This window comes from Onychomys torridus, chromosome 1 (genome assembly GCF_903995425.1).
Source record: "Onychomys torridus chromosome 1, mOncTor1.1, whole genome shotgun sequence".
NCBI classification, from domain to species: Eukaryota; Metazoa; Chordata; class Mammalia; order Rodentia; family Cricetidae; genus Onychomys; species Onychomys torridus.
In genome coordinates, this window is record NC_050443.1 from 157,277,962 (window position 1) to 157,303,745 (window position 25,784).

General features: G+C 41.6%; 1 protein-coding gene across 1 annotated transcript in view; it reads right to left on the reverse strand.

Annotated features, from left to right (window-relative positions):
• The window catches only part of Noc3l (NOC3 like DNA replication regulator), a 49,375-nt gene that overhangs the window by 22,361 nt on the left and 1,230 nt on the right, over positions 1-25,784 (reverse strand). Inside the window, exons 2-7 of the mRNA XM_036168301.1 lie at positions 8,753-9,083; positions 7,577-7,784; positions 6,624-6,759; positions 4,589-4,746; positions 3,985-4,038; positions 2,301-2,431 (exon numbers count right to left, since the gene is read on the reverse strand). Of these exons, the coding sequence (XP_036024194.1) occupies positions 2,301-2,431; positions 3,985-4,038; positions 4,589-4,746; positions 6,624-6,759; positions 7,577-7,784; positions 8,753-8,761 (696 nt within the window). The 5' untranslated portion in view covers positions 8,762-9,083. The remainder of the gene's footprint in view (positions 1-2,300; positions 2,432-3,984; positions 4,039-4,588; positions 4,747-6,623; positions 6,760-7,576; positions 7,785-8,752; positions 9,084-25,784) is intronic.

Sequence of the window (25,784 nt, forward strand, 5' to 3'; positions counted from 1 at the left end):
TCAAGACAGTGTTTCTCTGTAGGCCTGTCTGTCCAGGAACTCACTCTGTAGATTAGCAGTCAGGAGGCAGAGGCAGATGAATCTCTGAGTTCAAACCTGGTCTACATAGTGAGTTCCAGGACAGCCAGGGCTGTTACACAGAGAAACCCTGTCTCTAAAACAAAAACAAAAAGGAAAAAGACAAAACAAACCCTGCCCCATGCACATCTGAGCAGCACTAACTAGACTTTGATGGGCTATCAAAACAAACAACACAAACAGCCAGGCATGGTGGCACAAGACTTTAACCCCAGCACTTCAGGAGCAGAGGCAGGCAGATGGCCGAGTCTTGGTCTACACAGTTACTTCCAGGCAAGTTGGAGGGACACATCGAGGACCTGCTTCAAAAAGAAAATAACCATAAAGTGGGGGGAGCGATTTGTCGGGGTGATTTGGGGAGAAGCAGAAAGGAGAGATGAGGAGTGAACATGGTCACAGTTTACTGTGTACATTTGTGAGATTCTCAAAAATAAAACTTATTCTTAAAAATTACAGTAAGAATATCTCTGTGGTTCTAGGGTGATTAAATAAGAGAACAGATATGAAAATTATTGGTGCTCAGTGGTTGGGAGCACTGGCTGCTCTTCCAGAGGACCCAAGTTCAATTCCCAGCACCCACATGGCAGTTCATAGCTGTCTGCAACCCCAGTTACAGGGAACCTAGCACCCTCACACAGACATGCAGGCAAAACACCAATGCACATAAAATAAAAGTAAATTATTTAAAGAAAAATGTACTAACTTCCCCTCTCTGATTCTGGTCCATATTACCTTTTTTAAACTAAAAAAGACAAGTACTACTCAAAGTTTGCCCTTGTGACATTTTTTTTCTAGGCATGTAAATAAATGGGGCCAGAGAGATGACAGGCGAAACACAGGACTGACAACCTGAGTTCAATCCCTGGACCCCTTGTGAAGATGGAAGGAAAGAACCCAGTCCACAAGGCTGCTCTGACACCCACATTACCCCCCAACAGTAAATAATGTTTAGTGTATATAATCTAACTTATCACTCAATAAATACCTGTCATACTCGGATGCTGAGAAAGTCAATACAACAAGAGTCATATCATTTAATATGACATCACATTTATTCTCATTTAATCCTCACAACAAAGTGTTTAAATGCTGTCTTCTTGGGCAAAATGACTTAGCCCACCTCAAACAGCACTTATGGGAGCCAAGACTGGACCTGAGATATCTTGAGTTTACGCGTGATAAATCTCGCCCCTTTCACCACTGTAACCAAGCCCCAGCGGCAATTTTCTTGGGGACTCCGGCTCTACTTCAGTCAAAGCACTTCCTTCCTTATTGGTCTCTCTTCTTCCCTCTCATAGTTCCCTCCCTGCCTCCTTCTCTCCCTTCCTTTCTTTGTTTCTCTGTTGTTTTGTTTTTTTTAAGTCAGGATCTTACTCACAGGCTGACTTTGAAGTAGTGGCAATCTTCTTGCCTCAGCCTCCTAAGTGCTAAGGTTACAAGTGTACACCATCATGCCTTGCACCGTATTTCCACATTACAAATATTCCTCAACTAATTCCACTGACTTTTATACAGAATGTTCCTTATTATAAACTCCATAGAGAGCCGGGCAGTGGTGGCCCACACCTTAATCCCAGCACTTGGGAGCAGAGGCAGGCGGTTCAGAGTTCTGTGAGGCCAGCCTGGTCTACAGAGCGAGTTCCAAGACCAGCTCCAAAGCTACACAGAGAAACTCTGTCTTGAAAAACCATAACCAAACAAAACAAACAAACAAACAAAAGCCCCACAAACCTCTAGAGAGATAGACATGATGGTACACACCTAATATCCCAAAACTCGGGAAACTGAGGCAGATACACAAGTTTGAGGCCAGCCTGGGAAGACTGACACAGAAAGACAGACAGAGAGGTATATGAAAGGCTGCACACACATGTGCACAGGCACAGCACACACACCCTCCCTCCCTCCATTAACTGGTCTGGCAAATCTGTAGGAAGAGTCTTCTTCCCTAATACAGTAACTTTTTAGATACTTACCTTTAGAGTTGCCAAGGTAAGTCCTGTATCTTTGCTTGTAAATGAGAAAAACAAATCTCAGAATCTAAGTAGCTTTACTAAACTCATGGAAGAAACTGGGCTGAGATGCAGGAGGAAGACAGTATTCCGTCTACTCTTTCTTTCAACTCCAGCCTGTTCTGTTTACTCTTCTCAGATTTGTATACACTTCTAGGAAACCAGAGCTCTTTAACATACTGTGGTTTACACATAATTAATACCACTCACATTACTCTCTGGATCTGATAGAACAGCAGATGCCAAGGCTGCAATCTGTATTTTCTTTTCCTGTAGTTTCTTCTTTCTCTCAATTAAGTGTTCTTCCAATGTGAGCTCTTGACTGGGGTTTTCAATAACCTCTGAAAGAAATCAGGTTCCCCTTCTTAAATATTCCTTTATTTAAGAGATCTAATAAATTCATACTTTTCACATAAAATAAGTATTAATGATGATAGTGAGAATCTCTGTTTATTGGTATGTTGGTATGCTGTGCATCATCCTCTGGACAATCATGTAAAACATGTAACACCACTCTACTACCACACATATACATGTCATTTTGTAGATGCAAAAACTAAAGAAAAGAAGTAGCTGGGCAGTGGTGGCGCACACCTTTAATCCCAGCACTCGGGAGGCAGAGGCAGGTGGATCTCTGAGTTCGAGGCCAGCCTGCTCTCCAAAGCGAGTTCCAGGAAAGGCGCAAAGCTACACAGAGAAACCCTGTCTCAAAAAACAAAACAACAACAACAAAAAAAATTCAAAACCTAATAGAAATGGACCCAAAGCCTAAGCTCAAACTCTTAAGGACTATCTTAACAAGTCCATAACTTCATTAGCTAAAGAAACACTCTTGACTTAGTTTTTTCTTAAGGTACCAAATACCATACTTTGAATTATACCCTTAAGAGATTCATAAGGAGCTGGGTAGTGGAGGTGCTAGCCTTTAGTCCAGTGCTTGGAAGGCAGAGGCTGGTGGATCTCTGTGAGTTTGAGGCCAGCCTGGTCTACAAAATGAGTTCTAGGACAGCCAGGGCTTTATTAGACAGAGAACCCCTATCTCAAAAAAAAAGAGGGAGAGATTCACAGGAAACTAGATAGTAAACACACAAGTATAATCTGTGATGAGCAATCCAATAAATGATTGGAATCAGCTATATACAACAGTTGATCTATAATCTCACACACATTTTTAATGAGGTCTGCTAATTTTCAGGTTAATTTTGATTAATTAAAACTCTCTACTGGACATGGTGCCTTACATCTGTTATTCCCACATTTGGCAGGCTGGGACAGGATTGCCATGAGTTTGAGGCTATCCTGGGTTACACAGTAAGTTCCAGGTCAACTTGAGCATATGAGACTTAGTCTAAAAAAATTTTAAAAAGCAAGAGTGGGGGACAGTGAGTAGAAGGCGCCTGCTGCCAAGCCTGTCCTCTGATCTCCACATGCACATATACACAATAAATAAAAATATAATTTTAAAAACTTAAATGAGCAAAAAATTATTTTAAATGTTAAAAACCCACATGTCAGTATGTGAAAAAGACATATACTAAGCACAATTATCCTTTAAAAAAAAGATTGTACATCACAAAATCAATTTCGCTATCTTAACAAGTAATTGCTTTTATAAGTAGGTCTTTTTCTTATAATTAAAAGGATTCAAACAGTAACAATTAGAATTTTTCATGTTTGCCTCACCACTAAAAATGTAATTGTCCACATTTTTTTCCATAAAAAAAGTATATCAGGTTTCACAGGATGAGACTTTCAAATGTAGAAATTGACCTTTACAGGAGCAATACTCCATGATGCCCACTCTAAGTACACTTCCCACAATTAACTACACTCATTGTACAGAAGACCACCTCCCAATTAACTGTCTATCAACTACAAAGACATGTCTTATTACCTTCCTCAACTTGCAGCTCTTCTTCATCCTCTTCTTCTTGCTGGATGTCCGTGACTATTGGACAGATTTACATGTTAAAGCTGTGGTAACATCAAGTGGTAAAACGAAGCAGAGAAGCAACAGAGCTGTGGTTACCACAGATCCCCAGGACAGGCAATCGCTTTGAGTGGGTGAGGGAGCACCAGCAGAGTTCTGGAAGCCGGCAGAATTTAGTTTTTGCCTAGAGGGATTTATATCTTTGCTATAAATCACCATAACGGTGTCTTTGATTTCTACCTTTTTTTCCCTGTTTTATTTCACAAACACATTTTCTCTCTTTTTCTTTCTTTACCTCTGCCCCATCCCCCTCCTCTTTAAAGAGATAATCACCTAAACCTTGTAGCTCTAATTGCTGTCTCAATGCAACAGACACCCGAAAGAACTGTCCCCCTGGGACAATCACTAAATCTGCTATATGCTAATGGCAGCTACGCTTATTCTGTAGACATGAGTAAAAGCCAAACTCTAAACTTTGAAAGAAAACAAAAACAAAAACAAAAAGAACCCAAAACATGTTCCAGCAGTACAAACTAAGTGTAACTAGTAAGTCGGCCATTAGACTCACCTGGCTTCTCCCTCGTCTGTGGGATTATACCACTTTTATCCTTGATAGGAAGCAAATGAATCAACTCCTTCTCTGGTGCAGTTTGCAGAGTTCTTGGCATTTTTTCATATTTATCTATCACACTCTCATGCTTTCGTTTCTTGATATGAACTGGCTCACTGCAGAACAAAATTCAATTTAAGTTGTTTTTTTTCCCCCGCCTCCCGGCTCTCAATTTAAGTTTTAAAGGGTACTCTTCTAGTACCTCTATTGCTGTGATAAAGCAACTTGGGGAGGAAAGGGTCTATTTCAGCTTACAATTGTAGTCCCTTATGAAGGGCAGGAACTCGAGGAAGAAACTGAAGCAGAGCTATGAAGGAATACATACAGCTTACTGGCTTGTTCAGTTTTTCATACAACACCCAGGATCCCATGCCAAGAAATGACACTGCCCTCAATGGGCTGGCCCCTTCCTTCCACATCAAACATAAATCAAGAAAATGCCCCCAGACTTACTATAAGCCAGTGGTTCTCAGCCTGTGGGTCCTGACCTCTTTGGCAAAACTATATCTCCAAAAATATTTACACTACAATTCATAACAGTAGCAAAATTAGTTATGAAGTAGCAACCAAAATAATTTTATGGTTGGGGGTCACTAATAGGATTTCTGTCCTCTAAGAATATGTTTCTCTGCTGACGCAGTATGCCAGGTCAAGCTGAATTTAAAAAGTATAACAAGAAGCTTATTTGAGCAAAGCAACTAACTCCTGAGCAGGTTCTCCAGTCCCAGAGATCCAGGCCAGAGAAGCCACCCCCTCACAAACTAAAGGAGGGGCACTCTATAGATTGTAGGCGAGGGTTGATGACATGTCCGCCACAAACTGGGTTTGTGCCCAATTATGGTCAAGAGCTGACCGCTTTAGGTGGGGAGTTGGGCGGCGGCAACTTCAGAGGAGGAAGCTGCTGTAGCCGCCAAGAATGCCGAACTGGGCTTCTGGGTGCCCTTTGTTCAGAGACTCTGAACTGGCGGGGTTCGGAGAGATGGGCATAAGGCTTTCCAGATCTAGGAGGGAGCTGGAGGTTCCAATCCAACAATCACTACAACATGAGGAACTGTATTAAAGGGTCCTGGCATTAGAAAGGTTGAGAATCACTGTTATAAGTCAATCTGATGGAATATGTTCTCAAGCGAAGGTCCCTCTTCTCAGATTACTCTAGCTTGTCAAGATGACCCCCGCCCGCCACCCCTGCCCACAAAAAAAACAAAAAACAAAACCCTAAGCAGCACAAGTACTTAAAGGCCTATCATTCAGGAAATCTATTGTAAACCAGGCAAGACAAATATGCCTATAACTCCAGAATTCTGAAGGCTGAGGCAGGAGAACCATCAGTAATAGTCCATCTTAGGCTACATAGTGAGAACATTAGTCTAGTACATATAGGGCTATTGTGGAATATTATTTTAAGATGTGACACATTTGTTTATGCTGTGGAATATTTGTTTAATGATGCAAAGATGTGTTGCATTATTTTATGCAGCATTTGTTGAACTCTGTGAAGCTGTGTTACTTTGCCTGTCTAAAACACCTAATGGGTCTAATAAAGAGTGAACAGCCAATTCTGGGCAGAAGAAAGGATAGGCAGGGCTGGCAGGCACAGAGAATACATAGGAGGAGAAATCTGGGGAGAGAAAGTTGAGGGAATGAGAAAAGGAGAGGAGGACAGCAGGGGCCAGCCACCCAGCTACATAGCAAGCCACGGAGTAAGAAGTAAAGAAGATGCACAGAAATAGAAAAAGATATAAGCCCAGAGGCAAAAAGTAAACAGGATAATTTAAGTTAGGAAAAGCTGGCTAGAAACAAGCCAAGCTAAGGCCAGGCATCATAAGAAAGAAAAAGTCTCTGTGGGTGATTATTTAGGAGCTGGGTGGCAGCCCCCACAAAAGAGCCACAGAGCAAAGAGTAAAAACAACTATACAGGCCCTGGGTCAGATGCTCAGAACCACATTTGTAACACATACGGATGTGAACAGTTATAATCCAGATAAAATATTACCTAGAAGAAAGATCTCTTGTGAGAAAAGATGCTTTTTGTCCTAAATCTTTCATCAGCTGTAAGTCATCCTCATCCATCATATCTAAAGGAAGGGCTTCTTCCTCCTCCTCCTCCTCTTCCCTCTCCATCCTTTTAACTGTTCCACCAAAAAAGAAAAAAAAGTATTAAAATTCTGCATTTTTCTATCTTACCTCCCTTACTTCCAGCACTCCCAATGAAAGCACTACTGACATGCTGGGTTATAATTCTTTTCCATGTGGAGATAATCCAGCAAAGGGCTAGCATCTTAGAATCTCTGATTCCTGAATCCTAGAAATTAATGTTTCCCTGTATTCTGAACTGTGTGTCTCAGGGAATCTGAGAACCAACGACTGAGTTCACCAGCACCTTCTCATCTCCAGTGACGTTGGCTTCATTTCAACTGCCCTCTCCAAAGGTCCCAAGCCTTGGTGCTCACTCTTTGACCACAACCACCTGTCCTTCCAGTATTATTTGGTTACTTCCAATGTACTGTTTTACTAACTATATATACAGACCTTTATTTCTTCAACCACTTGCTGTTCTGCACACTAGTGTGTTCCACTTTTATTGCCTTGCTTAGATTGCATGGTAACACTTCAACCATTCTAACTCTCGGTGAATGAGAGGTGACAGCCCAGACATGCAGCCCAAAATCTACTTACATAGCTACTCTGAATGTCTCCCAAGTACTACACTTTCAGATCTGCTGTCTGACCAACTAAAAGCAGAAGCTAGCTTTCTCACAGTGAAATGTTTCTTACCTTGGAATGTTTTCTCATACTGACTGTGGTAACGCATAAAGGAACTCTACCCTTACCCAGGCCTACCAAGATCTGAACACAGGACGAATGGTTACTATAAAGTAAATCACTTCTGTGGAGAATATTTCAGAAGAACTAATGAGAACCCGGGTAAGTGAATGCTCTCATTACCTGGTCGTTTGCTCCTTGGGTCCTCCAATGGGATGGGTTTTTTAGACACAGCATCCTTTACAGCTTGCCTTAGTTTCCTCTGCTCTTTTCGGTACTTCTTGATAGTACTTTGTTGTTTAAATTGCTTATTTTTTAGTTTGTTTTCAAGTTTCACTTTACTGGTTTTTATCAACTTGCGAAAGCTTGGGACCTGCTTTTTATTTCTTCTCTAGAAAACAACAACAGAAGCAGCACTGCAGCTGAGAAATTTATCTTTTAAATCAGGTTAAGGAAAACAATTTACAAATTAAATTAGACCAATTTCACAAACGTCTCACAACCATGGATCCTGTGTAAGAACTAAAATCAACACACGGCAGGCAGTAACTTATCCTACAGAACAGTACCAGAACATCAGTTACTCATGACTGGATTTTTCCCATGATCTGAATCCAGTCTCTCAATTGTGTAAGATCTGAAAAGAAAAATGTGATGACTCTCTTATCTTGAGGTAAACGGTTATTCAAGGGTAGCTAAACACTTGTACCGTAACACCATCAGAGCAAGATGATGGCTACCTTCAACAATAACAGACATTCACTTGGTGTTTTATTATTTACTTCCCAATAACCTATATAATGATCCTCCCATAACAGATGACGAAGTGAAAGTTACAGAAGTCATGCAACTTGAAGAAGATCCCCGACCTAAGGAGGGTAAAACTGAATTATGCCCTTTGGATGCCAACTCTCTTGCTGGTAACTGCTTTATAATCCAAACCCCAAAACCTCTTCTAAATATCCCTCTCCATCTAGGAAAATCACCAGCCTTCCCATCTCCTTAAACTTAATGGGGAAACGGGTCCTCTCCGGGTCCGGTGACCCATAAAGTAGGTTAATGAAGTTTGACTTGCTTCTCCCGTGTAGTAAGGGGTTCGAAGAGACCATCTGGAAAAACTCTTCAGCCTGACACCCTTCAGATGCAGGGCCCATTGCTGGCCTCACACCTGCTCCCTGAGTCCGTGCACAGCGGGCGAGGAAGCAAAACTCCAGTAAGGAGCCGAGGCAGATGGTGCATAGAGCCGCCAGGAGCCCCAACACCGGCCACCGCCCCCTATACCAGAGTGAAAATCTACGGGAAAGACAGGCTAGGCGGAGACAACCCTGTCACCGGGGCCGGGGTCCCGAGGGCACTTACCGCCTTCATCCTTAGGCCTGCAAGGAGTACCACAGACAAGATCAACGGGACAGGGGGAGTCGCAGGAGCCGGAGGAAGTAACACACGTGCCCAAGGTGCAGCCGTTCTCGAACAGGAAGCCGCTTCCAGCCCCACACTTTTCTGTCACCGGAAATGGGAGGCGGGACTTCCGTCTTCAGGCGGTGCCGCGCGCGCGCCCCCTGGCGGCTCCGGTTGTGCGCTCAGGCGTTCGCAGGCCGACCCGGGTGAGACAGGGTGCTGGTGGCCGCGGCGAGCGGGTGGGCTCAACTGATGGGCTAGGACGAGTTCCGGCCCGGGTCCCTTTGAAGTCCTGGGGAAGATAGAAGGCGAGGGCTTGGCCTTTTCAGTTGCTTACATCTCGTGGCTCATTCTGTTGTGGGTGTTCGCCTTCAGGGTCTTCTAGAGGGCGGAGAGCAGCTTCTTTATTAGAAGCTGGCCCCACCACAGGCGCGGGGGTTTTGTTCCAAATGAAGAATGATTTCTCACCGCCCTCTACCAACCGAAAGTCCACGCTTCTTAGTTTAGGTGGTGGCGCACGCCTTTAATCCTAGCACTCTGGAGGCAGAGACAGGTGGACCTATATGAGTTCAAGGGTCTACACAGTGTAGACCTGACTAAAGAAAAACTATAGTTTTACTGTGGAATCGTTTTGCTTTGGGTTTAACCATTATATGAGAAAGTACTGTATTAGTGAGACCTGCAGAATTAGGATTCTCTTAACCTTTTGATAAAGGTATCGTTGTCTGTTTAGTAATTATGACCAAATCGTTAATTCTTACAGGAAGATACATGCATTGCAAGATTATGTTTTCAAGTACTTGTCTCCCAAAGACTGTCCTGCATTTAAAAAAAAAAAAAAAAAAGCCGGGCAGTGGTGGCACACGCCTTTAATTCCAGCACTCGGGAGGCAGAGGCAGAGGCAGGAGGATTTCTGTGAGTTCGAGGCCAGCCTGGTCTACAGAGTGAGATCCAGGACAGGCACCAAAACTACAGAGTAACCCTGTCTCGTACAAAAAAGAAAACCTCAAGGGGGGGGGGGGGCGAGAGAAGAGGAGGAAGGAGGAACTGAGGTTGGTAAGAAATATGAAACAAAAATTTAAATAAAAAAAGAAAAACACATAAAGCTGAACTTAAGGCTATTAAGGGGGGGGGATGTTATTTGATTCACCCCCAACTCAATATGCTCCTGTGCTCGGGCTAAAGCATATCGTTCTTGACCATAACCCTGACACAGTTGGCCTCACAGCCCTGAGCTAAGGAGATAAGCCAGAAGAGGCCCAGAGGACACTGAGGTCATGAACAGTGGCCTTCTTACAGAGCCTGAGAAGAAACGAGTCCTTTCTGCTTTCTGCCTTCCATCTGGCACTGTCTTTCCACCTCCCTTCTAACTCCCTCCTTGTTCTCCCTCTCCTTCCACACCCTGTCTGGGAAACAGCAGAGCCTGTCCCACTGTTAGATTACTTCATCACACAAATTGAAAACATAAGCCTGTGTTCTTACCAAGCGCCCGAATTCCTCCCAGAACATAAGTTACTCCCCCTTCTTCGCTTTGCCTTCTAGTTATTCCAAGGATGAGGCATCCCAATTCCTAATCAAAACTAACTCCATGTTTCTTACTCTTCTCTCAACTATCTTCCCCTCTGCCTTTCCCTAATAGTTCCTTTCCTGTTAGCCTATTCACATAGAGCTTTTCACTCTTTATCTTTTTTCTAATGATGTTTTCTCCTTTTAATTACTGTTTTGTTTTTCTCTTTCCAGGAAAATTATCATCCTGTGTCTCCACTCTATTATCATAACCAACTCTGTGCTAGCTTTTTAAAATTTATTTTATATGTATGAGCGATTTGCCTGCATGTACCTGGTACAGAAGAGGGGGTCAAATCCCTTAGAACTGGAGTTATGGATGGTTGTGAGCCACCAAGTGGGTTGTGGGGAATGAACCCTGGCCCTATGCAAAAGCAACAAGTACTCTAGACCATTGAGCTATTTCTTCAGCACCCGCCCCCTCATGGTAGCTTTTAAAAGGAACTGCATCTTATTCTTTGCCCATTTTATACTTAAGTTTATAATCAAGTAAAATCTTTGGGGTTATCTTTAAACATTTGTTGCCATGCTAACTCTCCCCTGTCTCAAAATCAAGCAGCTTTTTGTTTGAAAGCAAATTTTAAAATGGAAGCTTTCATGATTCCTGCTAACTTAATAATAGTAAGCCAAGATGAACTTAATCTAATTGGTTTGTTTGTTTTCCAGACAAGGTTTCTCTATGTAGCCCTGGCCATCCTGGACCAGACTGGCCTCAAACTCAAAGAGTACCTTCTGAATGCTGGGATTAAAGGTGTGTGTCACCACCGCCTGTCCTCTAATCAGCTTCTTGGTCCTGTCCACTCCAGTTTGTCACCCATTCAGCTAACCCACTGTTAAGCGTAGTTTGTACTTGATGTCTTCTTGGCTCCCTCTGAGCTTTTCTGGATACAGGCTGATAGGGATCAGTGGATTATGTTAACAGTTTTGCAGGAACTGTACTCGAGATTCCTTGAGTCCTTTGGGGAGGCATCTGATCCTCCTGTGACATTCCCCTGAAGCTGGTCATAGGAAGGTAACCAAGAAGCTCCAGATTGTGGTTTTCTCCCAAGTGTACACAGTGTTAGAGTGTTTTCATCTTAAGCCTCACTGGGTCTCTTGGCTACATTTGCTGCTTATTTTCTCTTCTATTTTCTTTCTCCCCGCACCCCACTCCCCACTCCCTTCTCTGCATAAGAATATGGCTCTCCCAGCTGCCTCTTCCCCAGGTTCTTCTTTTCCTCTCAAGCCTCTTCAATGAAGGAGATGTTCATTGATATAAGTAGTGCAAGGCAATGAAGCAGCACTATTCATAATAGCCTAGTTATAGAATCAGCCCAGCTAGTCATCATTGAACAAATGGATAAAGAAAATGTAGCTGAACCTGGTGGTGGTGGCACATGACTTTAATCCCAGCACTGGAGAAGTAGAAGCAGGAAGATCTCTGTGAGTTCCAGGCTGGTCAACAGAGCGAGTTCCAGAGCAGCCATAGCTACACAGAGAAACCCTGTCTCAGAAATAAATAAATAGATAGATAGATAAACAAACAAACAAATAAAATAATTTTCCCTTATGGAATGAAATCATGTCATTTGAAGTAAAATGGTTAGAACTGGAGATCGTCGTTTTAAAATAAGTTATGCTAAAAAAATACTACCTTACTCACATATTTGGAATCTAGATTTTTTACTTATTTATTTATTTAGAGACAGGGTTTCTCTGTGTAACAGCCCTGACTGTCCTGGAACTCACTCTGTAGACCAGGCTAACCTCGAACTCACAGAGATCTGCCTGTCTCTGCCTTCAGAGTGCTGGGATTAAAGGTGTGTGCCACTAGTACCTGGCTGACATCTAGATTTTTACGACATTAAAGTAGAATTCAGATTAATTGGGAGGGAGCAGCAAGTGGAAGGGATGAAAAGATTTGAGGAGTGAGATTGAGGTGTGCTGTACTCATTTACGAAATGCCATGATGAAATGGATCATTTTGCGCAAATCGTATACCTTAATAAACAGGAAAGATAGAACTTCCAGCAGCCACCAAGGGTGTCAGAAACAAGAAACCAAATATCCCCTCAGTGACGCTAGTTGCAGACTTCTGGCCTCTGAAACTATGAGAGAATGAATTTCTATTGCTTTAAGTCACCAAGTCTGAGGTAATTTGTTATAGAAGCCAAGGAAGATTAATTAATACATTCATATTTATGCCAATGTCCTCCTTGGAGATAGGACAACACTTCCTCATGTAAAGGTTCACAGAATGATTGAGCTCTACCTACAAAGACAGCCCACTCACAATCACACTATCAGGGTCCTTTTCTTTCCAGGTCGCACTTCTATACCCTATAATCAGTGGCTCCTGGACTTTACCTTCAAAAATAAATGATTTACACACAGATGCTTATGCATTAGTTCCTTAGGGCTACCATAACAAAATACCATACTAGATAACTTCTCAGAAATGTATTCTCTCAAGGTTATCAAAGCTACAAGTCTAAAATGAAGGCATTGGCATAGTTGGTTCTTTTTAGGGTCCTCTGTTCTCATTACTGGTGATGGCTGATAATCCTTGGCAGCTTTTGGCTTGAAGACACCCCAGTCTCTGCCTCCATCTTTATTTAGTATTCTCCTTTGTCTCTGTGTCTTCTTCACATGGCTGTCTTCTCTGATGACACTGGATTATGTGCACAACCTAATGACCTCAAATTAAATTGATTATATCTGCAAGAGCCCTATTTCTAAGAAAGGTTGTATTCCTATGTACAGCCACTTAGAATTGTTAACATATATTATCATTCTCTTATCTGCAGAGGCTGTGTTCCAAAACTGGAAACCAAAGATATTCTTGAGTCCTAGGTACTGTTTTCCCTATGAAAACATAAAGATTATCAGTTGGGCACACAAGGAAATAGCACAATAACTAATAATATATTAGAACAAGTATAACAATATACTGTTGTAAAAGTTATACAAGTAACTCTGAAGTGGGAGGGAAAAGTGCAGATAACATAAACTGCTGTGTCCTCTATGTGAGAGGAAGTGCATGCGATGCTATAACTAAAACCATTTTTACAATTTCTCATCTGAACACCTTGCAGACTGACCGTTCTCACCTCCCACCTCTCTGTCACCCCTACACCCTCCACTTTCCCCACAGATCTCTCTCACACATTCATGTCTGTTCCTTTTGTGATCTACCAAGATTACCCAGGGTCATCTGTGTGCCAGAGAGTTTGGAGCTATCTGTTGGAGCCTGGTGAGCTCAACAGAGGCTACTCAGCTAAAGACAATGATCCACCCTCTCCCAGAATCTTTCAAGAGTCATGAGCTCTGAAGTAAAAGGTAGGGCTTTCTGACCGCTCCCATTCCTTGACTGTTGATAGGGTTGGCCCTGGGACAGGTACTTACAACTAATGTGAGTTAATGAGTACATAGTAAGTCATGACATTTGGACTCAGAGTCAAACCTAAGACACTTCTGCTTATTCAAGTACTTAATGTTTCCAAACTAAGTGTAACTTATTTTCTCTTATTGTCAATAATCTTATGAGATAAATATTAGCTCCATTGAATTGATACAGATATATAGATATAGATACAGATATATAGCCCTGGTTAGCATTAAATTTCATGACAATTTTTCCTCCTAGCCTCTCGGGTGCTTAGATTACAGGCAGGAGTCACCATCATAGCACAATAGTTAATTTTGATTTAAGAATCAGGGCATTAGGTATTACATTGAATTACAAATTCAGCTGGGAAATGTAACAATGTGCCAGTCCCCTTAGAGAGAGTAGTTTTTCAGCCAACAGGATCAAATACTTAAGGATCCTTTTTCAGTCTGCAATGATGTAGACAAGGCAAAAATTAAGTTGAGATTTTCCTAGGGTCATGATATGTGTTCTTTCTTCTTTAAGATTTCCGTTGATAAATCAAACCTCGATATTTCCTCATTCATTGCATACTGCATGTATAGTTCAGAGTCATTCTCTATTCATTGGTTTTCAGAATCCCTAGGGAAGAGAAAGTAATTCCATGCACAAAGACATGAGCAGTTTCTGAGCACCCCTGGGGTGATACGACTTGCTCATCCTCTCCTCTGTGCCAGACTCTGCTAGGAACTGTCTGTGAAAGAATGTCTGTCAAACAAGGCTGCATTGTCAGGAGGCTTTATTCTAAAGTTGCTGACCAGTATAGCTGACCCAGGAAAACTATAGAGTAAAACTAACACCTAAGGTGTCATGTATCATGCTCACAAGTCCCACAGTGCCACCCTGCTTATTCTAATGCATTCTCCACCACACCTATCAACAAACACAAGTCCTTGCTCTGGTTACAAGTAGGAAATGTTCTGCTCATAGGCTTATCCACATGTATGCTGAAGCTCTGCTTGGGTGGAATTTATGCTTTTAATGTTTTCCTTTATTTTCCAAGCTGGTGCTCTTAAATGCATTTAAAATCTACTTCAGCATATAAATGATACATAAAATACTTATCTATGAAGTTGATCAAAGATCTGAATGATCCAAAATATCTCTCCAATATGTCAAACAGGAAAAAAAAGACCTACGGCTAAAGAATATCTTTATATCTTTCTTTAATCCACTGAAGAAGGAAAAAGTCTTAGAAGTTATTTTTTAAATTATATTTATTTATTTAACTATTCAACTATTCATTTATTTTGTGGTGTGTGTGTGTGTGTGTGTGTGTGTGTGTGTGTGTGTGTGTGTGACCGTGACCTGTGGGGTTCCGATGACAACTTGTGGGTGTTAGTCTTCTACCATGTGGATCCCAGAGATTGAATTCAGGTTGTTAAGCTTGGCAGCAAGTACCTTTGGCCACTGAGCCACCTTGAACCTGTGTAAGACTGTATAATTACCAAAATAAAAGGGATTTTATAGTCTTTTAAAGAGGCAAAATATAGGAAGTGGGAGGCTGGAGAAATGGCTCAGTGGTTAAGAGCATTTGTTGCTCTTCCAGAGGACCCACGTGGCTCACAATCATCCATAACTTCAGTTCTAGGGAATCTGATACCCTCTTCTGATGAATACGTGGAGATGAGCACCAATCATCCACATGGTGCACATACATACATACAGCCAAAACATGCATATACATATCAAATATAAATAAATCTTTAAAATATATATATGTAAAGAGGGGGAAGGGAAAGAGGCAATTAAAAGAGACCACAAAACAGTTACACTTTAAAATTTACATAATGATTTAATGTGTTGGTTCTAGTAACTAAATTATGTATTAAGTCATCACTTTAAAATACTAATAGATGTTTATATTTCACACTACTTCTGTGAGATCAGGTTGAGGAGTGGCTTAGCAGACTTGTTCTGATTGCAGAGATTGCAATTTAGGTCCTATCAAAGCTGTGATCGATTGAAGGCTTCAATGAGTGGGGCTCAAGGATTAGCTACCATTCTGAGTTTTGTGGCTGTAGCAAAAAGGCTTGTTTCTCTGTGACTCTCTCCATTGGACAATGTGAATGTCTTCATGACAGAGCAGCTGACTTCTCCTGAGGTCCTATCTAAGAAAGAAGAAGGGGGTCAGCTCATGTTTTTAAGACCCAGATATGGATGTCATTGTTTCTGCCATTCCTTACTTCACACTGCACTCAGGGGTGGAGGAGCTAAACCTGGATTCTTGAAGGGATATCAGAAGTTGGGGATGTTGGGCTAGGTGCAGAGGTCAAATGTTAAGAGTATTTTCCTAGTATATGCTAGGCCCTGAATTTGATTCCTGTCACAACAAAGTAAGATAAAATTGTGGACATTTAAAAGCGTGCACGTGTGTGTGTGTGTGTGTGTGTGTGTGTGTGTGTGTGTAAATTTATGTCACCACATGAATATGGAGGTCAGAGGAGTTCTCTTCTTCTACCACATGGGTCTGTAGTGTGTGTGTGACAGACTTTTCCTGGAGCAACACACACACCACCACCACTACCACCACCACCACCACCAGAAAGGGAGCCCATGACAGACCAAAGTAACAATTATATCAGTATTCAATTTGGTGAGCTAATGAGTTTTTTTATCGTGGTCATTAGCAGGAGTGGGTGAAGGGATAACAGCTGCAGCACCAGGAAATACACTGCATCCTGGGTGAGGACTCTGGGAAATGCAGCCCTGGGGTCTCCACAGCTTGCAGGAAGCTCCAGTCAGAACATCTCTTTCACTTTGCTCCAGTCTCCACTCCGGTACTGTTCACTCCCTGTGCTTTTGTGCAGGGACCTGCAAGATTCCTCCAAGTTTTTATAGCTCTGGGGTTTGTTCCAGACAAGTGACCTTTGTTTATCTCCTGTTTGCCACCCTAGGCACTTCCTTCCCTTCTGGAGGAAATGTTTCAATTTCTGAGGAATGTGCCATAGGAAGGATCTCAGGGACTGAACTCAGATTGTCAGGTTCAGAGTGCTTTGACTAGCAAAGCCATCTCATCAGCCCCAGACATATTTTAAACCATCAGAGACAAATTAATGAGTATCGAGACCTAGGCACTGAATTCAAAGACATAGTTTTCTTTTTTTTTTTTTTTTTTGTTTTTTCGAGACAAGGTTTCTCTGTGTAGCTTTGCGCCTTTCCTGGAACTCTCTTTGGAGACCAGGCTGGCCTCGAACTCACAGAGATCCACCTGCCTCTGCCTCTCTAGTGCTGGGATTAAAGGCATACGCCATCACCACCTGGCACAAAGACATAGTTTTCTATCAGTAAAGAGTAGGTTGGGATTTGGTGGAATTTTTGGTTTGCTTGCCTCTAGTTGGTTAGCTGGTTTTATTTATCAGTTGTTACTTTTGAAATTTTTAAAAGATTTATTTGCATGTGCGTGTACATGTGTGTTTGCTCTTAGAGATCATAAGAGGTGGGATTTAAATCATGGGCTGAGGGTCTGGAGAGATGGCTCAGTGATTAAGAGCACAGGCTGCACTTCCAGAGGACCCAGGTTCAATTCCCAGCACCCACATGGCAGCTCATGCCTGTCTGTAACTCCAGTTCCAGGGAATCTGACACCCACACACAGACATACATACAGGCAAAACACCAATGCTCATAAAATAAAAATAAATTATTAAAAACAAATAAATAAATCACGGGCTGATTTTGTACATCATGTGACTGCATTCATAAGACTTAATAGGACCTGTACAGAGATAGTGACTTATTATCCCTAACAAATAGGTCAGTGTTTATACCTAGAAAGAATTAAGAAATATTAAACTTACTGATGAATTACGAGGACGAATCCTTAAAATAAGAAAAAAAGCAATCCCATTAATTGTTGTTGTTTTCAAGCATTGTGGTTCCTCCAGGTAGTTTTTGTTTGTTTTGCCTTTTTTTTTTTTTTTTTTTTGGAGACAGGGTGTCTTTGTAGTCCTGGCTGTCCAGGTGCTCATATGTAGATCAGGCTGTCATTGAACTCACAGAGACCCTTCTGCTGGGATAGAAGGCCTAGACCACCATGCCGTGCTATCTATCTATCTATCTATCTGACATGGTCAGCTTTTTCCTCTAGAATTTAAAGGAGTCATAGATACAGACTGGGGGACCATGGGTCAAACTATGCCAGCAGAATTTTTTATGTCTGTGAAACTGATTTTTAATGTTTTTAAGTGGATTATACACTGTACTCTGTACTTCCCTATGAGCAGTGCTGTTTACTGTTGTCTAATATTCAACAGCTTTATCACTTTTTAATGGCCTTTGAGTATGAGATCCATGCACCTAGATTTTAAGTCTAGCCCGCTTTTACTTCCATCCCACGGAGAGCTGTTTCCTATAGATTTGCTTTGTGACTTAGGTTCAAGGTACTGTTCAGTGGCCACCTTCCTTCTGTTTGGCCACTCTTCTCCTGCATGCTACTCTCTTTCCTTCCTCAGTCCCTACATGTTCAATTGTGTATGAAAACAAACAAAAACCACAACCGAGCCACCAGTGTAAGAGGCTCCCTTGCAGACTAGATCCCCGCAGGTATTTATATTATGAAACTATACGTTAAAGGGAATCACCATTTTCTAGTGGATATTTTGCTTGTCTTTTCCTAAGCATTTAAAATGCTACAAGATTACTGTGCTGGCTATGTATCAACTTTACACAAGCTGGAGTCCTTTGGGAAGAAGGAGCCCCAGTTCCAGACCTGCTTTTGGCATGCCTGTTGGGTGTGCTCTTTTTTTATTTTTATCTTATTTTTTTGTTTTGGGGGGGCATGTTCTTGATTGATAGTTGAAGTGGGAGGAACATGCCCCACTGTGGGCAGTGCTGTGGCCTCTGCCTCAATTCCTGCTTCCAGATCACTGCCCTGACTTCCCTCAGTGATGGAGTGAGGTGTGAGAGTTATAAGATGAAATAAACCCAGGGTGGTTTATCACAGCAATAGCAGCCCTAACTAAGGCAATTACCTTTTAGTCCACACTTCGTATGCTTTTCCAAGCTCCCCATTCAACCCACACATTTCCCAATACTTCATAGGGTCATCTGTCACTAAGGCAGATAAGAAGTAGATTGAACCCAGGGCCTTATACTTGCTAAGCATATACTGTAACAATGAGCTATACCCTCAGCTTAATAGCTAATATTAACTGATTATTTCTGGGTATTGGAACTATAGTTATATTTGTGCTTTTAGGTTTGGTGGGATGTTTTGTTTGGTATTCTATTGGATTTAAAAGTAATTTTTTCCTTTTACTTTAATTAGTTAATTATTTTGAGAGAGGGCTGGAACTTGCTGTGTAGATCCGACTACTAGCCTAAATCTCAAGTTCCAGGCCTGTTTCTGCTTCCAGAGTTCAGGGATTAAAGTCATGTGCTACTTCTTCTGGCCTTCAACTGTGGGGTTCTGTTTTGTTTTGTTTTTGGAGACAGGATTTCTCTGTGTAGCCCTGGCTGTCCTGGAACTTGCTCTGTAGATCAGGCTGGCCTCTAACTCACAGAGATCTGCCTGCCTTTGCCTCTGCTGAGATTAAAGGTATGCACCTCTACTGCTTGGGCATTAAAGTGTGGTTTTAAAAATGTGTCATTGAAAGAATAATAGAAATGTGGAATTGGCTCCAGGTCTTATTGTGGGATATTTTGATAGCACCCTGACACCTGAGACTACCCAATAAAGTTATACCTTGAATCAGGGGGTGGAGCCAGCGACTAGCTGACCAGAATTGGCCATAGAGAAGCCAACAATTTGGATAGAGAAGACACACAGAAAGGAAAGGGTGGGAACTGGAGTTTGAGCTCTTTTGGTTCTGGGACCAGGGAAGAGATGTGACTCTTTTGGACGTCTCCTGCCAAAAAGCAAGGTTAGCTAGTTGCTACTCAGCCTCTCTGAGCTAGCAGGTTTTCACCCCAGCCTTTGACTCCTGAGTCTTATTGATATATAGAATGGTAGAGACTTAATTTAAACCTACAAAATACAGCTGCAGCAGAGCCAGGGCTGCAGGACTGGAAGCCCCACCAGGCCACAAAGTAGGGCCTTGGGTCGGGTGGCAGACGATAACATGCGCAGCTGCTAAGCCAACAGAAAAACAAGGCCTGACACCAGCTGTTACCAAAAATAGAAACATTTAACAAACTTCAGATTTCTCATACTCAATTTATGTAAAAACTTTCATTGGATTGTAACAGTTGCAGCTATTTCTTACTTTCATTTGTTATATTTTGTTTTTGTTTTGTTTATCTGAGAGAAAGTCTCATGTAGCCCAAGCTTGCTAGTAGATGAAGGTGACCTTGAACTTTTGGGTCTCCTTCCTCTGCCTCACCTCCTCTGTATTTTGGATTACTGACTAGTTTGTACCACCATGCTTCATTTATGTGGTGCTGGGGAATCAGACCTAGGGCTTTGTACAATCCAGCCAAGCTCTCTAACATCTGAGTTACAAAGCCAGCCCCTACCATTATTTTTAGACATCTATAATTAAACAAATTTTTTTTTGAGACAGGGCTTATCTTAGTTAGGGTTTTCATTGCTGTGAAGACACCAGGACCATGGCAACTCTTTTTTTGTTGTTTGTTTTTGTTGTTTTGTTTTGAGCTGAAGATCGAACTCAGGGCCTTACTAGGCGAGCACTCTACCACTGAGCTAAATCCCCAACCCCATGGTAACTCTTATAAAGAAAACATTTAATTGGGGTGGCTCACTTATAGTTTCAGAGGTTCAGTCCATCATCATCATGATGGGGAGCATGCTGGCAGATGTGGTGCTGGAGCTGAGAGTGCTATATCTTGCAGGCAACAGGAAGTCAACTCAGATACTGGGCAGTATGCTGAGCATAGGAAACCTCAAAGCCCACCTCCTTCTAAGGCCATACTTATTCCAATAAAGACACACCTCCTAATACTGCTACTGCCTATTAGATTATGGGAGCCAAATACATTCAGACTACCATGGGACTTCACCTTGAACCAGGCTGGCCTCAAGTTCACAGAGTAACTTCAAATTTACATTTATTTATGTATGTACCTGTATGTAAGGTCAGAGAACAACTTGTAGAAGTTGGTACCCTCCTTCTGCTATGTGTGTCTCAGGGACAAGCTCATATTGTTAGGCTTGGCAGTAAGGAAGGACCTTCAACAGATGAACCATTTTGTTAGCCCCCCCCCCCCATAGCTTTTAAATATGGCCTTAGAGGTCCTTTTCTTTTCAAATGCAGCTTAATGTCCTGTTGCAATACAAAATTATTTGCATTACTTCACAATCTGTAGTTATGGCATTCATTTAGAACTAACTATACTTCGAGCATTTATTTTATTTTATTTTTTATGTGCGTTGGTATTTTGCACGAGTGTCAGGTCACCTGGAACTGGAGCTTCAGACAGTTGTGAGGTGCCATGTGGGTTCTGGGAATGGAACCTGGGTCCACTGGAAAAGCAATCAGTGCTCTTAACCACTGAGCCATCTCCAGCCCCCAGAGCATCTTTTAAAGAGATAACATTTAATCAATTTAACTTTTTTTATTTTGTTTTTTTGAGACAGATTTTCTTTGTGTAACCCTGGCAGTCTTGGAACTCGCTCTGTAGACCAGGCTGGCCTCGAACTCAGAGAGATCCACCTGCCTCTGCCTCTCAAGAACTGGGATTAAAGTTGTGTGCCGCCACCACCCAGCCTCAATTTAAAATTTTCATAGAGGCTGGAGAGATGGCTCAGTGGTTAAGAGCATTTACTGCTCTTGCGGAGGACCTGGGTTTGGTTTCCAGCACTCACATGGCAGCTCACAACCAATCACAACTGCAACTCCAGTTCCTGGGGAATTGAGCCTTTTCTGATCACAGAGGGATCCTGCAAGCACGTGGTGAATTCATATTCACGCTGACACACATACACATAAAATAAAGTATATTTTTAAATGTTCTGAAAGAAGTATAAGCTGGGCATGGTAATGTATACTGAGAATCTATATTCTCAAAACTTGAGAGATGAAGATAAGAGGATTAGGAATTCAAGACCACCCTCAGCTACATAATGAGTTTGAAGTCAGCTGGGGCTACATGAGCCTCTATCTCAAAACACAAACAAACAAAAATAAAATCAACAACAAGTATAAAATAAAGAATGCATCCTTTCCCTTTTCATGGCAAACTGTTTTGTCCTTTATAGATACATAATTTTACACTTCATTATAATTATAGCATTTAATTACACATCTTTTTTTTTTTTTCTTTTTCTTTTTTTTTTTTTTTTAACAAGACAGGGTTTCTCAGTGTGGTCCTGGCTATCCTGAAACTTCCTTTGACTACCTTTGTAAACCTGGCTGGCCTTGAACTCAGAGATCCACCTACTTCTGCCTCCTGAATGCTAGGACCAAAGGCATGTGCCATCATGCCTGGCACACATCCTTACTTTTATTTAGCATAGATTTGTTAGTTTGTTTGTTTGGTTTTTTTTTTTTTTCGTATTTTTGCTTTTCTCTTTCTTGTCTTTGATATACATAGATTGGCCTGCACTTCTCATATTGCTGACTATTTGGGTAAATTAGGATTTTTGACTCTAAAGCATTTAGCTATAAGCATCTCTGCACAGCTGTTATCTTTTCTTTGGAATGGTTTCCTTATGACAGAGTCCCAGGGGTAAGATTACAATTACTTCTAATATGTGGCATGAATCGCTCCACTAAAGGATCATTGTGTGTTTTTAAAGCATTTCCTCTATCTCTTGGTCTGTGGTTTGTCCCACTGTGGCTTACCAAACAGCAGCTGCTCTGTGATCTTTCTATCTTTCATTTCCCACTCATACCTCACCCTGCTGAGTTAATCTGCAATATGCATCTTTACAATACCTATTATCTTACTATAATCCACAACTGTGATCCCAGTCACCCTTTTTACCAGATGGAGTTTTACCAGGAATGTATGGAATTTAAATTATTTGCAGAAGTTGGAGATGATTTCAGTAGCAAACCAAATTGCATAGTTTTGCAAGACCATATATTTCTACTACATTACAGAGCTTACTTTAAAATTTTTATATCAAATTTATTATTCATATTTCAATCTATTTCCAAAGGGACATACTGATGATATGGTTATTTAGTCTATTCACCACTGAAGATAGTTATATACTTAATTGGTCTGACCCAGGCATCAGGGGGAGAGAGAGAGAGAGAGAGAAAATGTGTGTATGTGTGTGTGTGTGAGTGTGTGTGTTTGTGTGTGTGTTTAATCCTAAGTGTTTCTGATATGTTTCAAAGTTTGAGTAACATTGCTCTAAGGGTCTGTGGATAGTATTGGAAGTGATTTAACGCTGTAGAAGGTGCCTTATACTTAGATGCTCTTTGGGAATCCAGTATATCAGGAGAAAGTATGAAGAACCCACAAGATGGTTCAGTAGGTAAAAGAAAGCACTACTGGTGTAAGCCTGATTACAGACTGGTAAACAATAGTAATAATAATAAATAATAATTTTTAAAAGAAGGGTATAAAGAACTTGAGGCCTCTGTACTGTCCTTGACTACAGGCACAGCAAAATAATTTATGAGGGACCACATAAAGGATATAATGTATCTTATAAGGAGACTTTTCTTTGTAAAACTGGATAAAATGTTACCAGATAACACAGAATTTTTTAAAAAGTTTATTTATTGTTATTTTGAATCAGTCTTGCTGTGTAGCACAGGCCAGCCTCTAATTCCTGATTCTCCTTTTGAAGCCTCCAGAGAGCTGGGATTTCAGGAGTACCACATCACACTTGTCCTCTTTCTTTTCCTTCTCCTTCTCTCTCTCTCTCTCTCTCTCTCTCTCTCTCTCTCTCTCTCTCTCTCTCTCCCTCCCTCCCTCCCTCCCTCCCTCCCCCCCTCTCTCTCTTTCTCTCTCCCTCTCCCTCTCTCTCTCTCTCTTTCTTTCTTCCTTTCTTTCATTAGTGGGTGAAAAGTGCTATCTCATAGCTTTGATTTGTCACTCCCAAATAACTTAATGATGATATGCTTATTAATATTCCATTTAACACATCATCTCCAGAAAAACATATATTCAAAATTTTATACCTCCCCCCCTTTTTTTTTTAAAACAAACTATCTCACACTGTAGCCCCTGTTGGCCTGGAACTCACTATGTAGTCAAACAATCCTCCTGTTTCAGCCTTCCAAATGCTGGGATTACAGTATAAGCTCATTATAAAATTGGGTTGTCTTTTTAAATATTGAGTTATAAATTTATTTTCTTGAGACAGAATTTTGCTAGGTAGCTCATGCTGTCCTCAAATGTTGCCTTGAACTTGAGATTCTCTTGCCTCATCCTAGAGAGTTCTGTGATTATAGGTGTATTCTACCTATTGACTTATTATTTCATATTATTCTGGGTACTGCACCCATAACAGCTATAGGATTCCTATCAGTATGTATGGCTCATACACATTTCTTTGTTGTTTATTTTTTCCTTTTGAAAGATCTTTGTATATGTATGTGCGGGTGTCTGTGTGTTCCTATGTATAGGATAAGTATACACTGGTGCCTAGGAAGGCCAGAGGTCAACTTCTGCTGTGGAATAATCCTTTTTTGTATATTGTGAATATGTATTACTCTCATGGTCTTAATAAAGATCTGGCTGGCCAACTAGCTAACAGCTAGGCAGGAAGAGGTTAGGTGGGAGAGCCAAACTAAGAGGATGATGGGAAGAAAAATGGTGGAGTCATGGGAAGTCATGAGCCAGACACAGAGGCAGCAAGAGATGAACATGCTGTGCTGAAAAAAGGTACCACCACTTGATAGAGCATAGATAAGAAATATGGGTTAATTTGCAGGGCAGTGGTGGCACATGCCTTTAATCCCAGCACTCAGGAGACAGAGGCAGGTGGATCTCTGTGAGTTCAAGGACAACCTGGTCTACAGAGCTAGTTCCAGGACAGCTAGGTGGTGGTGTTTGTTTTTGCTCTTTTGGAGGGCCCACCACCCAGCTCCCAAATAATTTCACACAGAGGCTTAATTCTTAACTATAAATGCTCGGCCTCAGCTGGGCTTGTTTCTTGCCAGCTCTCCTTAACTTTAAATTATCCCGTCTACCTTTTGCCTCTGAGTTGTTCCCATTCTCTTCTATAAATCTACTCTTACTCTGTGGCTTGCTGTGTTGCTGGGTAGCTGGCCCCTGGAGTCCTCCTCCTTCTCTGGCTACTTCTTTGATCTTTTCTCTTTCCAGATTTCTCCTTCTATATACTCTTTCTGCCTGCCAGCCCTGCCTATCCTTTTTCCTGCCTCATTATTGGCCATTCAGAGCTTTATTATGCCATCAGGTGTTTTAGACAAGCATACAGCTTCACAGAGTTAAACAAATGCAATATAAACAAAAGTAACACCTTAAAATAATATTCCGCAACAGCTAGGGCTATTACACAGAGAAACCCTGTCCACCCCCCCCCAAAAAAAAAACCAAACAAACAACAAAAAAATGAAAGAAAAATGAAAATTAAAGACCTGTTAATTTAAGATGTAAGAGCTAGTTAGTAACAAGCCTAAGCTATCAGCTGAACATTTATAATCAATAATAAGTCTCTTTGTGATTATTTGGGAGCCAGCTGGTGAGACAGAGAAACTCCATCAACAAACTTCAGGTATTATTCCTTTGGAACTGTTCACCTTATTGTTTGAGACATGGTCTCTCTCTCTCTCTCTCTCTCTCTCTCTCTCTCTCTCTTTTTGAGCTAAGGATTGAACCCCAGGCCTTGCGCTTGCTAGGCAAGTGCACTACCACTGAGCTAAATTCCCAACCCCAAGACATGGTCTCTTAATGCGCTTGCTAGGCAAGTGCACTACCACTGAGCTAAATTCCCAACCAACCCCAAGACATGGTCTCTTAGTGAGATCTAAGGCTAGCTGGTTTGGCTAGGCTGGTTGCTAGAGGTTCCCAGGGATCTGCCTCTACAGTGCTAGGATTACAAGGACATTCTACCACACCAGCTTTTTATATGAGTCCTGAGGATAGACTGAACATCCTCATGCTTGCATGGCAACTTGACCAACTAACTGGGCTATT